This window comes from Hipposideros armiger, unplaced genomic scaffold, assembly GCF_001890085.2.
Source record: "Hipposideros armiger isolate ML-2016 unplaced genomic scaffold, ASM189008v1 scaffold_133, whole genome shotgun sequence".
Taxonomy (NCBI): domain Eukaryota; kingdom Metazoa; phylum Chordata; class Mammalia; order Chiroptera; family Hipposideridae; genus Hipposideros; species Hipposideros armiger.
Genome location: NW_017731483.1, coordinates 1,014,349 through 1,029,661, shown reverse-complemented (window position 1 = coordinate 1,029,661; position 15,313 = coordinate 1,014,349). Strand labels below are relative to the sequence as shown.

General features: G+C 37.7%; 1 protein-coding gene across 1 annotated transcript in view; it reads left to right on the top strand.

Moving 5' to 3' along the window:
* The window catches only part of TGFBR1 (transforming growth factor beta receptor 1), a 55,345-nt gene extending 42,290 nt beyond the window's left edge, over positions 1-13,055 (top strand). The window contains exons 4-8 of the mRNA XM_019649545.1: positions 3,553-3,720; positions 4,362-4,518; positions 6,213-6,337; positions 7,398-7,528; positions 10,436-13,055. Coding sequence (XP_019505090.1) covers positions 3,553-3,720; positions 4,362-4,518; positions 6,213-6,337; positions 7,398-7,528; positions 10,436-10,561 — 707 coding nt within the window. The 3' untranslated portion in view covers positions 10,562-13,055. The remainder of the gene's footprint in view (positions 1-3,552; positions 3,721-4,361; positions 4,519-6,212; positions 6,338-7,397; positions 7,529-10,435) is intronic.
* Positions 13,056-15,313: the final 2,258 nt, after the last annotated feature.

The following is a 15,313-nucleotide window of genomic DNA, read 5'->3' as shown; positions in this document are numbered from 1 at the left end:
TATACTAATGGCCTTATTTATAGGGAGAATAAAAATAACTTCTAAGGGTATTCTGTGTTTTAAGTTGCCTGGAACTAAGCAGATTAATCTTTTAAGTAAATTCAATTAAATAGAAACATGGTTTCTCTAAAACTACCTTGCCATTGCTGACCACAGGGACACTTTCTTGCTTGTGGCTCAGGTGCTTGAGCGCCCAGCAGATGCTTAAGACCCATGGTCAGATCAAATGCTGAGGAAACAAGGAAGCCATGTCAGTGGAAAGGCAAAATGTGACTGCGAGCAGTGACTGCAGACTGTACTTCATCTATTTTCTTGGCTTCAGTTACTACCTTTGTGTCCACAATTCCTGCTTGTATAGCTTCTGTCATCCTCACCCTGGATCAAATATATTTCCCATCTTTCCTATTAAAAAAAAAATGCTATCATTATGTTTTTTAGATTGTCCAGAACGATAGTCATCTTTGTCCTTCCCTACCTTCCACGTTTTCTTCAACAATATTTATTGCTTCAACAGTGTTTAATCTTAGTTTGTGATTATGGGTGATTTTATGATTTTTCTTTTTACTTCTCTGTATTTTCAAATTTATTTACAGCAAACATATATTACTTGTTTATTTTTCTGGCTTTTATTTAGAGAAAATTTCCAATGTACAGAAAAGTGAAGAGTAGCATAGTGAACCTCCATGATCCACCTTCAACAATTATTAGCTCACTGCCAATCATACATGATCTCTGATTTCATCTACACTGTCCCTAACTAAATTATTTGAAACCAATCTCAGATAACTTATCTTTTCATCCATAAACATTTTTCAGTTTGTATCTTTAGATTGTGAAGAATGTTTTTTATGAAACATAACCACACTACCATTGTCATTTTTTTAAATGTCATCCAATATCTAGTCAGTTTCAAATTTCTGGAGTTGCCTCCTATTTTTTTTTTTTTAACAATTAGTTATTCACTTTAAGATCCAAAGTCTACACATTGCATTTGGTTGATATTTATCCTAAGTCCCTTGAAAGTTCTGGACTCCTCCATCTTTTTTTGTTTGTTCATTTGTTTGCTTCTTGTAATGTATTTGTTGAAGAAACTGTATTATTTGTCCTGTAGGACTTACCACATTCTTGATTTTGCTAATTGAATTCCCTTAGTATCTCTGAAGTTGCTCCTTGTATTATTTGAAAACTGGTAGTTAGAATTAGAGACTAAATCTGATTAAGTTTTATTGGTTTCCCAAAAAATACTGTATACTTCCTATATATTGTGTATGTCCTATTGTATCACATTAGGAGGCATATAGTGTTTGATTATCTCTTTTTTGTGACTTACGGGTAGTGATGGACGTGGTTGATGTAGGCAGAGATTATCAGTGGCTACTGCCAATTCAATATCACTTAATTTAAAAACAAACAAACAAAAGCAGTGATCATAGTCAGACCAAGTCCTTAGTTTTCATTTTCTCCTATTTTTGACACTATTTAGTTTCTCCCCCAATTGTTAAAACCACCTTTGTTATGTTCTATGACACTAGACTTTATTCTTAATAGTTATCTCTGTTTTCTGAAATTCTTCTTACTGATTTCTATGAAGGGTCTAATTCTACAAATAGTAATTGCTCACTTAAAGAACTTACCCACATTCATGGATTCAAACTCTGCAGTTGTGGTGGCTTTCAAATCTGCATTTTGAGGCCCAAACCTCACCCAGGCCCAACATGTTTTAGGCATGTTGCAAGTCTAAGCATATTGGTACAAAATGCTCCTGCTGTTGTGCCCTGAGATTTCTCTTGGCATTTGCTTAAGCAGCAGCCAAGCTGGTGCTGTCATCTGGTGGTCACCATGGGAACTAGCTGACCTTGCTAGTTTCTACCTCCTTTCTTCTCTGTTGGGATTAATGGACTTTGCCCAAAACCTAGCCCCCTCCACCCCAGTTCCCTTTTCCTTTATCTTCATCCTCCTGACAATATTTAGTGAATTCCACCCAGACACCCCTTTATATGTGCACAGCCTCTTATGTAACCTTCTTCCTTCTGCCTTTATTGATAATTAACCTCAGAAAATCTCCCTTTCTTCCAGCTGCCTGTGTTTCTTGTATTTGTGAGCCTTTCAGAATTCTGTCGTGGTTAACAAATATGCAGATAAAGCTAGTGGTGCATCTGTATCAGGGAAAAGAAAAGGTACAAGTCTGAACAGAATCAGTTTATAAAGTTTATGAAGAACAAGTTTATAAAGAGCTAGTATCATGAATCTCTAAATCCTTTTGAAAATGCTCAGAAATCCCCTCCAGAATCTTCTGAAAACATCTTCCTTAATCTCTTCTAATCAGAGTTGGCTTTCCTTCAAATAACAACCTTCAAAATATAGAAGTTGTTTTATGTCAATTTGGGTTTTTCCTTTTTACAACCGATAAGGAAGGAAACGGTATATTTTAAGTTCTAATATGCCATGCATTGAATTAAGTGCTTTTTAAAAATCTGTTATTCTATTTTTAAAGCCTTAATGGTCTTGCGAAGTGAGGTATTCTTGTGTAAGAAAAGCAGCAGAGGCTCATTGGTTAAGAAGCTTGTCTGAGGTCATTAGTCACTAATAGCCAGGCCCTAGATTCCGAGCCAGGTCAGAATGACTCCAGGTGTGTAGCTTTTACTGAATTGTCCTTGTATGATTGTAATGCTTTTTTTTTTTCATGATTTCATGAAATGTATGGTTTTCCATATATTTCCAGCTATTTCTAGGCTATACTGGCTTTTGTGGACCAGCCTAGCCAGAACCTTTACCTTGATTCCCATGGGAAAACACATTTCAGATTCACGTATCAGCTTACAAATGAACTTGAAGAACACACATTCCTGGTTGTCGAAGTTCAGAACCACCTTGTGTAAAACTGGGTTCAGTCCCAGCACTTTCTCCGCCTGACATTTTAGTTCCTATCTCAGTTTGCCCGTGATTCAGTGGTACCACACTATTTTTATGTTTTTCTAAGCTGGAAACCTTGGAATCATAATCATCTTGTCTGGCTTCTTTGTGAACTACACACAGAGTCTATCATTAAAGCTTGTGTTTTTTCATTTACGCTCACTTTGAGTTTTGTCCCATACTACTCCTACTCCGTTCCCACTGTGGCCACACTAGGCTCCAGACATTCCCATCTCCCTGCCTCCCTCCTTCGTTGTTTCCCTCCCTCTTTCCAGAAGCAGTCATTGAGCACCTAACCTGAACCAGGCATTTTTCTAGGCACCGAAGAGTTTCCAGCTCTGCTACTATCTGTGTAGATTCAAGATTACTATCTTTGAACTATGATTCCTTGTCTCTTAATGGGATTGCTTATCCTACCTTTAGCTCACTCAGGGGCTTACTATAAGGATCTAAAGGATATGTGTGTAAAAGTAGAAGGCATATTGAAAATACAAGAAAATATGAAGGAAATACACACAGGTACCACCATCATGTTGCAGTTGTAGGACTCAGGATTGAGAGTAAAAAGTGATAACTTTTGAACAAGTAAATTATAAATGTTCTACAGCCCATCTGAAACATTGTTCTTGTACTTTGCAGACAATGGTACATGGACTCAGCTCTGGTTGGTGTCAGATTATCATGAGCATGGATCCCTTTTCGATTATCTGAACAGATACACAGTCACTGTGGAAGGAATGATAAAACTTGCTCTGTCCACAGCGAGTGGACTTGCCCATCTTCACATGGAGATTGTTGGTACCCAAGGTAACTTGAAGCAACCCAGTTATTTAAGCTTTAAATTCCCATCAATCTAATGTGTATTCAGAAAATCTTTGCAAGAAGTCAGCGTAATTGTTCTGTTGAAAAATCTCAGATGGAATTAGGAATCTGGGAATTTGTTTATATTTTCTAGTCATTGTATCAACACTGATATTTTTATGAGTTCTTAAAAATAGCATTCAGTCTTACTTGTGATTTTTGAATCTTGATTTTAGAATTCAAGTCTAGGAGAATGTATTTTTATGTATAGTATCAAATGAAATGTGAAAATGTTTTGTAAACATCAGCATACTATGTAAATGTTATCTGTCCATCTAACAAAATGATATTTGACTTTGCGATGAGGCAACTGTATGAAACCCTGTTAGTTGAAAAACTAAACACTAAATTTTAGTTATGTGATTTTTGCGCTGTGTATCAGATGCCAACATATCTCTATGCTCTAGCAATTAGTATCCACTTGCTACCTGTTTCACTTGAAGTTATTAAGTAATGGCCCAGGCACTGCAGCTCATGTGGGCTAAAATGCTGTGATTCTGGGATGGGAGAAAAGACTTTGGAACCTAAAGGTGAGATTGTGATGGTATTACCTTTTAAGCATTCATGTTTATTTTTTTTTTCCTTAGGAAAACCAGCCATTGCTCATAGAGATTTAAAATCAAAGAATATCTTGGTAAAGAAAAATGGAACTTGCTGTATTGCAGACTTGGGACTGGCAGTAAGACATGACTCGGCCACAGACACAATTGATATTGCTCCGAACCACCGAGTGGGAACAAAAAGGTACGCTTGTGAATAAATAACATTTACTATATTCTGAAAGCAGTTTCTTTTCCTTTTCCTTCTTATTTGTATCTACATATCTTTTCTGAAACTCAAACTTATACTGTATTAGATTGCCCACAGGTAGAAGATCTCATGATCTTGCCTGCTCTGAAGCCAAGGTTACCTGACCTAAAAAGATACCTGCTGATGAAAGGTGGCTCTTTCAGAAAACATTATCACTAGTTATATTAATTATAATAGCAATAGTAGCTAATGTTTATAGGATACCTACTATGTGCCAATCATTTTAATGGTTCTTTTATATAACTTCATTTAATGCCCTCCTCAAATGCTGTACTCTAACTAGCCCAACTCCTTTCATGTTTCCAGTTCCTGAAAATATGCCTTTCTCTCTCCCGTGGAACTTTTGCATGTGATGTATCCTAGAGCATACGCCCCTACTGTTTCCCTAACTTGTATTCACCCTTTCTTTCTCATAGGAAGCCTTTTCTGGACTATTAGGTGTTCTTGCCAAGAGTTCTCATAAGCACGCTGAACTTGGAACATTGAGGCACTTAACCACATTATGTTGTAACTGTCCACTTATTTGTATGTATATTCTTTCGGATTGCAGTCTGCTTGAAAGCAGCCTGTATTCCCAGCATTCATCACAGTGCCTAAAACGTAGTAGGTCCACAGCAAATATTTGTTGAATCCACAAGTCTTCAAAAGTGTTTATAAGGTAGATGTCATTACCCTCATTTCACAGATGAGGAAACCACCTTGTGGAGGTTAAGTAATGTGGCCAACCTCACTCATATGGATGGTAAGATGAAGAGATGAGATTTTAATCTGTTTGCACAGGCCTTGCCCTGTGTATCACAGCATGTTGCTACAACATAGCTTTAAACTACCGCCTTAGCCGTGGGTAGAGCCCAGCGTTATTCTAAGTTGTCTGTGATTTCTGGATTCTGTAGGGACTTGCAGAGTGTTCAACTCTAGGTTCCAGGACAGTGGTTGCTGCAGGTCTTCGTGAATTCTGATCTGTAACCTTAGTGGGGTTTTTGAAACTTCAGAACCCTACAACGTGGCATCAGTAGGAGGACTGGCGTTCATTTTTAATCTTTTCTTCTTTGGAGTATGTCCCTGCCCTTCCTTTCATCCTATTTTAGTGAGAAAACTCACTTGTAAATTAAAATACATGGTCCCTGCAAAGTATATGACTAAGTGGCTGGTGTATGTTAGGACATTTGTAACAGTTCCTGTGTTACCTGTGTGTCTTTCATTGGAAGCTAAGGTCATAAGGCAAATAGATAACATGAAATTGCTGTTTCAATTTTTCATAAGATTTAGTTGATCATTTATTTGCAAACCAGTATGGATAGATAATATTTTTCTTGAGTCCAATATCTCAGTATGTAATATTGTATGTTTATGACTAGAGCTATGTCTAAAAGGATGTTCATAGAAATATTTAACACTGTGGTAGTAAGGAATGATTTTTCACTTTGTGTTTTATGTACTTTGGGAAAATTTCTTTAAGAAGTATAAGTCTTTTTAGAAAACAGCAGAACCATGCTGAGATGAAGGGGAAGTCTTAAAGGTAATAATGATTTTCTCCCCCCCCCTCAGGAGTAAAAGAAAATTTATGAATCAGTTCAAAAGTAATATGGCCACCATTCCATAAAATAAAATGCTGACTTTTTTTTTAGGTATATGGCCCCTGAAGTTCTAGATGATTCCATAAATATGAAACACTTTGAATCCTTCAAACGTGCGGACATCTATGCAATGGGCTTAGTATTCTGGGAAATAGCTCGACGATGTTCCATTGGTGGTAATTTGCTCTCCCTTCCCCCCAACAGTTTGTCATGAACAGAAGAATTGCCATCTTTTCTATTGAAGGAAATGAAACACATCGACAGCCTGAAATTAGTTTAGCACATGATCACTGAGAGTGCCAAAGAGAAAAAAGCAGATGAAACCTGTAGTGAGGGGAGAATGATATGCCGTGCTTTGCTCAGATGTGCGGCTTTACGCTAGTGCACAGCTTTATCCTAGTGTATCCTTTTTCTATTTCCACTACAGTCTTAGGGAGCATCAGAAACCAATCCCTTATTAGGTTGGAACATAGTTATTTAGAGTGGGTGACAGCTTCAGAGGCCACCTCGGAATGTACCTGGGTCAAACTGATCTCCCTCTCCCTGCCCCGAGATTGTGGTTATTTTCTCCAAATCGATAGCTGGAAAACAGATATAAAAGTACAGGACAATAAACTGTCCTTATGTTACTTTTTAAAGTAAGTTTGTTTTAACTTTTTTTTTTAGATTGAGCACTTTTGATGTGTATTGGAGAAAATCTTATTTTTAGAGGCCCACACTTGGCTGAAACTAGGGTTTTGAGGCAGTGAGGGCCAGAGTACATCTCTGCATTGCAGTAAAGAGGACAGGTTATTGGCGGATGGAAGTGGAGAGGGACTTACGCCTCCGGCTTGTCTTGTAGGATTCACATCTCAGTGACAGGGCATATCCCAGTACCAAGTGAGAGGCTGTGCACCCACAGAATAAAAACTCATTTTTTGCACATTAGGGTTCTAGGGGAAAAAAATCATTCTGGTCATCACAGCTCATAGTTCACCATCATTAAAATAGCCTTTACTGATCCCACCGTGATACTTAGTTTCAGGGTGTGGGCCCAGTATAGACTCAGGGAGGTGGGTTGTTGATGCGGGAGTGAGTGAGATAATAAGCTGTGAGCACTGTTCCACTCACTACTTTAGTAATGGGACACTATAATAGGATGCTTAGCTGTTTCTTTTCTGTCTGGCCAGAGAATGGTCTGACATTATATGAGTAAATTTAAAATAGATTTTCTTTTTTTTTTTTTAACCAATATAGGAATACATGAGGATTACCAGCTGCCTTATTATGATCTTGTACCTTCTGATCCATCAGTTGAAGAAATGAGAAAAGTTGTTTGTGAACAGAAGTTAAGGCCAAATATTCCAAACAGATGGCAGAGCTGTGAAGTGAGTATTTCTTTTGGATACTACTCAAGTTTTTAAACTGCTTCAACTTAGTAAGTGGAAATTTGCTACTTTTCTTTAAGGAAAACAGACAAGAATTCTCTTCTTTTTTCATGACAGTTAAACCAGTGAATAAAAGCAGAATAACTTGGTTTTCATGTTCATTTTTCAGCACATTGAAAAGGCCGTGAAGCATTTGCAGTGGCCGTCACAGCATCAGAACAGTGTTCAGATCTCCCAGGAACGCTTCCCTCAGTCAGGGCCGCCCAGGCTAGTGGGATGAGTGCAGATGGGAGCTAGGAGGCCTGTACTCTAGACCAGCCCTTTTACCTTTTTAAAGTGATGATGGGCAGATCACTTCAGTTCTCTGGACCTTAACATGCCTTTTTTTTTGTATTGAGTTGTCGGAAAAGTCATGACACGTTTTTGCAACACAAAACATAGAAAAAATACATCGTGACTTTTCCAACAACCCAATAAAATGAGGGACTGGGATAAGATGATTATGAAGATGGTTCAGGTGATTTTGTATCTCATTCTTCTGATTGCCTGTATGGTCATTCACCAGGAATTTGGGGATAGTGTTTCCCTGCAGTGTCTGAGCTTCTCAAACCTTGCCCTTAAAAAAATTTTAGACATGTATTTGTAGCTGTAAATTTAAAGAATCCATTAGACAGATTTTATTTAATCTACCTTTAATTTCTAGCTGTTACTAACTATAATATTGGTGAGGCAGAGCATTTCCCTCCAGATTCAAAGTTTTGTACCTTAAGGAGGAATAAAAGACTGGCCACTTAAGTAGTTGATTTTACATCTTAAAATAATGAAGGACTCAGTAGAACCTTTGACATCAAGAGAGTTAACTACCTCCAACAAAATCACATCCCAGCCCAGATAAAATACATCTCATGTCCTCAAGGAACTGGCGTGTTTAACAATGAAATTGGGCTATACTTTGTCTTAAAAATTTGATCTTGAAACTACAAAGTACAAACTTGAAGTATTCATACACTCATTCAATAATTAGAGCAGATCATTCTTGAACAGATGGCTTTTTGAGCATGAAGAAAAGTTAGCAATTAACGTTTAAGAGCACACATGCAACTTGCAGTTACTATTACATCATGCTGAATTAATGCCATCACCGTCAGTTTTGTTCTTTCCCCATTTAGTTAGTTTTCTGTTTACTTATCACTAGTTCAATTTTTCACTTTTCCAGGGTTTTATAAATCTCCCCTCAATAGTTGAAACACATCAAGATTATGAAACTGATAGAAGTGTCTTCCAGAACCTTCTGACCTTTTCCAGACTGAACTGGTTAGGCCAACTATACAGCTTTCATCTTGGGATATCCCTCACCTTTTACCCCGGGATTCCCTTTGCCTCTTTTGAGGTGAATCCTCCTTCCTGGATCTCTTGTCTGCCTGTTTCTTGGTTTGCTCATTTCTCCCCTCTTTCAGGTCTGCTCAGATGTTACCTTGTCAGTGAGCTGTTACCTCTCCATCTATTTAAAATAACATCCTACTTCCTAGCATATTTTATCTCCTTCCCTAAATGATGCTTCTCCTTAGCACTTAAACACTGATGGTCCACATACTTATTCACTACAAGCTTTAGCCCCCCAGAAGCTTCATGAGGGCAAGGATTTTATCTGCTCACGGCTGGATTCCTTGAATCTGGAATGGTATCTGGTAGATGGTAGGCACTCGGTAAATATTTGTCGAATGAATCTGTGTATGTGCTGGGCACGTGGTCTTTTTTATCTGGAAACAAAGGTTCACTTCTAGGAAATGTTACTGAAGTATTTCTTCGATTTTGTTTTTCTCTGTTCTCTTTCTTCAGCTCTGATGATGAATGTTAGAACTCCTAATTTTCTTATCTTCTCCCTCCTGTTATCCGTCTCTTTGGTCTTTTTTTCTCCAAATTCTGGGGGTTTAATCAGCTTTTATCTTTTTTTTTTTGTCAGGTTTATCTTCCAGTTCTTTAAAGTTTTTCCAAAATCAAACAAAAACTTATCAATGATAAATCCAACATCAGCCTTTTCTTTGATTTCTTTGAGGATATTAATGATAGATGGTTGATATTTTTTCTCTCTCTACAGCTTCTGTTTTCTCCAGGTTGCTTTTTTCTGTTTGTGTCAGGTTCTGCGTTTCATGTTACTTTCCCCAAGTGTGTGATCAAACTCATACTCTCTTCATGTTTAACAACGGAGCACCAAAAGCTTGTAGAAGCTTTATGCAAGTGAATGGAGCTTTAGAACTCTGATCTTTAGGATGATCTAACTGGGCTGCTTCCTTCAGGAACCAATGTCAGTCCCTTCATGTCTTTCCTCTTGGGCTGCTCACATTCCCCAAGAAGACACTGCCAGTCTCTTGCCTGGAGGATTGCGTACAAGTTGGTGCCTGTGTTTTGAGGAAAAAGTCTACGGTCTTAGCATTTAGTGTGTTGTCAGTGTAGAACTTTGTCCTCATGTTCCCCAACTCAGAAGTTTCTATTTTATCATCTCAGATACAGACCTCTAGTCTTCAGCTCTCTGGGTTTTTTGGCGGATCCCTCTATTTTTGGCCTGAGCTTCACTCCAGAGGTACTTGGTGCAGTTAACCCCCTGAGTTTAGGGGGTTTCAGTATGAGTCAGGCTCCTTCTTGCCTTGCACACCTTTGGGTTAGGATTCTGCTTTTTCAGGTGAGCTGAGGAAGCCACCCCATGTCTATCTGCTTTCCAGCTGCTGGCACTAGGACCCTACTGATTGGAATTTAGGTCATTTCTATTCATTTGTTATTAGAAATAATGCACAAGCAAAAAAGCTTGTGCCTATGTCATTTAGAAAGAAAACTTGCAGGTAAAAATTCTTATCCAGATCAACGGGAGGTAGTGCGTGCATTAATTATTTTTCTTATATTTTCTTGTAGGCCTTGAGAGTAATGGCTAAAATCATGAGAGAATGTTGGTATGCCAATGGAGCAGCTAGGCTTACAGCTTTGCGGATTAAGAAAACATTGTCGCAACTCAGTCAACAGGAAGGCATCAAAATGTAATTCTGCGGCTTTGCCTGAACTCCATTTTTTCTTCAGATCTGCTCCTGGGTTTTAATTTGGGAGGTCAGTTGTTCTACCTCAACTGAGAGGGAACAGAAGGATATTGCTTCCTTTTGCAACTGTAATAAGGTCAATTAAAAACTTCCCAGGATTTCTTTGGACCCAGGAAACAGCCATGGGGGTCCTTTCTGTGCACTATGAACGCTTCTTTCCCAGGTCGGTTACAAAATGTTGTGTAGTCTACCTTTATTTTTTATTAATACAGAACTTTTTTTTTAAAGATGATTGCTGGTCTTAACTTTAGGTAACTGCTGTGCTGAAGATCATCTTTAAGGGTAAAGGAGCTGGATGCTGAATCAGTACAAAACATTTCTTATTTTTAAAGAGAGCAATTTACTCCTGGTTAGTACATTCTCAGAGGATTCTGAACCACTAAAGAGTTTTCTTGATTCAGACTTTGAATGTACTGTTCTATAATTTTCAGGATCTTAAAACTAACACTTATAAAACTCTTATCTTGAGTCTAAAAATGACCTCATATGGTAGTGAGGAACATAATTTATGCAATTGTATTTTGTATACTATTATTGTTCTTTCACATATTCAGAACATTACATGCCTTCAAAATGGGATTGTACTATACCAATAAGTGCCACTTCTGTGTCTTTCTAATGGAACTGAGTAGAATGGCTTAAAGTCTGTGTGTGTTAAAACTTGTAGTGTTTCAATTCAAAGAGTTTATGTATCTGGGTAACCCAGACTTTTTCTGTTACAATTTTTGGAAGAGTTTTGTGGTATGTCATTTGGTTTTCCATTTTCAAAATGCCTTTCTCCTACCAGAATGTGCTTAAACCACTAAAGAAATGAAGTGGCATTAATTGGAAAATTGTTATCGTGGTCTTGTTTGAATAGTCTCACATCAAGCTTTTGCGTTTTAGTTGTGTTGTCTAAGTATACTTTAAAAAAACATCAAGTGGCACTCTAGATGCTTATAGTACTTTAATAATTTAATACTTGTAGCATACAGACTAATTTTTCTTAAAAGGAAAAATTTGTCTAGCTGCTTGTGAAAAGTTGTGTGGCGTCCTGTAAGCCATTTTGTTGATCTGATCAAAGACAGTGTTATTTTTTTAAGAAATGAATTACATTTAAAGTTAGCTTATGGTTGATGTTAAATAATAGGCTTTTTTCTAGGAAGTGAAGGGTAGTTCATAATTTGAGTAGGTAACAGGTATGCAAGAGTCACATTTGTTACTTAGGAGTCATTGGTGGATTTTTCTGTCTTTGTAATTAAAGGTAGAGCTAGTGTGGTTTTGATGTCTCACTACACTTGGAAGAAGGCAGCTTTTAAATTCAGTCTTTCCTTCTATGTGCAGATATTTTAACTGCTTAATTTACATGGTTATGTAATGAGTTCACCACACTCTTGATATTTGGAAGAGTGGTAGCTAAAGCATATTCTGAGTATAGGCTCTCCATTTACAGATGTTTTTGGTCAAATTAAATGTTTAAAGCAAACGTCATGGTCTTCTCACATGAAGTTGAAGCTGGCATATAATAACTGGATTTTACTCCCAGTGCTAAAGGTCTTTGCAGGGCTTTTACAGTTTTCAAAGTTCTGTTTATCACTGTGATCTTATTCTGAGGGGGAGGGAAACTATCCTAACTGTGAGGCAAGACACTGACTTTATAGTGCTATTGATTTCCCAATGAAAAGGTCAGAATAACCTTTACAGTACTTTGGTCAGTAAGAGGTGGTGGCTGTTTACGCCGACTGAGCTGCATTCTAATAATGTCTTATCTCGTATACATAGAATAAATTTGAAAGACTATTTGGACTTAAAGCCAAAGTAACTTTAGAATGAATGACATATTACATAGGAATTTAGTGTCAATTTCATGTGCTTAAAAACATCATGGGGAAAATGTGCTTAGAGGTTAGTATTTTGACTCCAAATTTGAGTTTTTTTCTATAGTTACCACGATTTCATCAAAGCAAATGAATGAGTTTGAGAGGTTTGTTTTTATAATTGTGTTATATTTCCAGTTTAATAATCCCTAGCTCTGTGATTAGGTACTTTTTTTTTCCCATTTCTAAGCCTACCAGATCTGCTTTATGAAATTCAGGGGACCAATGTATTTTATCACTAAAACTATTTTTATATAATTTTAAGAACATACCAAAAGTTCTTGTCTGATTTAAAGTTGTGATATATGATTTCTCACTTTCATATAAGGTAATCAACTTTGGCTGAAGAGATTTTTTTTTTTTAAATCAAAAGATTGAGCTACAGTTTCACTGTTCTTGCCTATGTGGATAAAATGTACTTTTGATGAATCGGAATTTTTTTAAAGTTGGAATTTGGTTCTAAATTGGGTTACATATTACTACAGCTAATTCCTTTTTTGGCTAATGATGGTTTGATAAACCCCAATTGGCTAATATTAAAAATAAAAGTAATTTAAAAGATGAAATAGATCAATCGCAGATAAATTTGACTGGGATATTAATTTTGTTGTTTAGAAACAAGCCTTTGTTTATACTGCCTGTCTTTACACGCTCACCTTCCAAGATTCAAGTTGGCTAAAATATATCTTCAAGCGGATTATTACCTGTTTACATCCATTTTGTCAGTACCCCAGAGGAGTGGGGATGGGGGAGGCATGACCTAGCGGGGTACAGATGTCCCTGGTCCTGTCTTGAATCACTTCGGCTCTGTTTCTCCTGACCTGCCTTCCTGCTGGCCCCTGACTCAGAGGCCATGGCCTTGCCCCCGCCCGTCCCTTCCTCTCCCCCAGCAGCCTTTTGACTGAAGCACTGCGTTTGATACCTAGTGCAAAATGGCTGATGGAAGTTGTGGGACATGCTTTCCTTTCCTGAGTCATTGGATGTTGCTGGGAGGGGTCTCCCAGTGTGGAGACGGGCTGAGTGATGGGCCTGCTCGCTGCCCTACGTTGACGTCAGCCTTGGGCAAGGGTGGCAGCCACGGCAGTGGGCGTTGTGCCGGAAGCCGCAGCCAGGTATACCCCCTGCAGGACAGACGAGGTCCGCAGAGCTGCGCCTGTGATCCTGCTGTAATGACAGAGCTCAAGCAGTGCCTGGAGTCGGTGTACAGTGCCATGGGCATCGAGAATTCCAAATTTCAGTTCTTATTACAGAATTTCAAGTGGTCACTTGGCCATTTTGCAGCTTACACTTTCCTCTACGTCTGAGAACTGTCACATATAGAATATTTTATTTAAAAATGAATGGCAAAGTGCTAATTAAAATGCACAACAAAATCAGTATCCCATTAGACATGTCATGTCAAGAGTTTATTTTTATCCTTGCACTGAAAGAATGATTGTAAATCAACCGTTTCTTTTGGTTCTTGACCATGGCGGGCGGTGTTCTGGCTCCAAATGGAGGAGATTCCAAATAATGGTTTGTTACGACTTGGCAGAAAATGCCAATTCAGATGCTTTGGAGGTCTTAAAGAACAGCTCTGGACATGCACTGCCGCTTCTTACGTCTGTTTTGGAATGCTGGAATACCCATGGGCCCTCAGTCCAGGAAGGCCGGACTTCTAGGACAGCCTGAGGATTGTCAGTACGTTTCAACTTTTCAACCCATTATGCAATCTTGTTTGTAATTGTCAACTTTAAAAAATGTGGTTAATAACATTCAGCCTGTTTCTTAAAGCTTAAAAAGAACTTCAGTGAATTTGTTTTTATTTTTTTAAACAAGATTTGTGAATTGAATATCATGAACCATGTTTTGATATCCTCTTTTCACATTGTGCCAATGGAATGAGGTGTTTGATATTTCTTTATATGTCAAGGAGATGCTTCAAAATGTCAATTGCTTTAAACTTAAATTACCTCTCAAGAGACCAAGGTACATTTACCTCATTGTATATATATGTTTAATATTTGTCAGAGCATTCTCCAGGTGTGCAGTTTTATTTCTATAAAGTATGAGTATTATGTTGCTAAATTACTGAAATGGTACTGTATTGTTTATATTTGTACCCCAGGTAACATCATCTATTCTTTCTGTTTTCTGTATTTTATTGTATTTGTGCAAAATTCTTTTGGTTTTATCAGTATAATCTCTGTTCTTTCAGATGTGTACAGAAAATGTCCATATAAACTTTGATTTACATTGAATGATTTTGAGAAACCTGTAAAGAGGAGAGAGAAACAAAAATGGCAGTTTCCCATAAGTTTTTAAAGATTATATATTGTATTTGTAGTAATATACTGAATGAACTGTAAATAGGAAGTAGAAGAGTGATAATGTCAAGTCCTAACACTACAGTAGAAAAATGGAAGCAATGCAAATAAATTACTTTTTCCCCAAGTGCTAGTGGCATAATTTGAAATAAAGTGTGTACATGGGAGTGAGGCATGCTGTTGTGAAACGTAGTTGCTGTAGATAGACTAGAATCTTGGGATTACTAACCAGTATGAGCTACAGTGTCGTAACGTGTTGGAGAAGTGCCCACCTGCTCAAAGGTGCACCTACGTGCGTGGTGGCATCTTTGTACAGGCCTGGGGGTTGTTGATCTCAGTGGACAGGATGGGACCTGTCTACAGGGAACTACTTTGCTCCTGACTCAGTGAGTTTGTGTTAAAATGGGGTCATTATTTCGATTCTTAAAAGTTTTTCAGTGATTTTCAGAGGAGATTTAGAAATTCTCATCTTTCCTAATCTAAGTATTTATGAGAATGGGCTTATTTATAGAAATTGGCTTTTTTTTTTTTTAATAG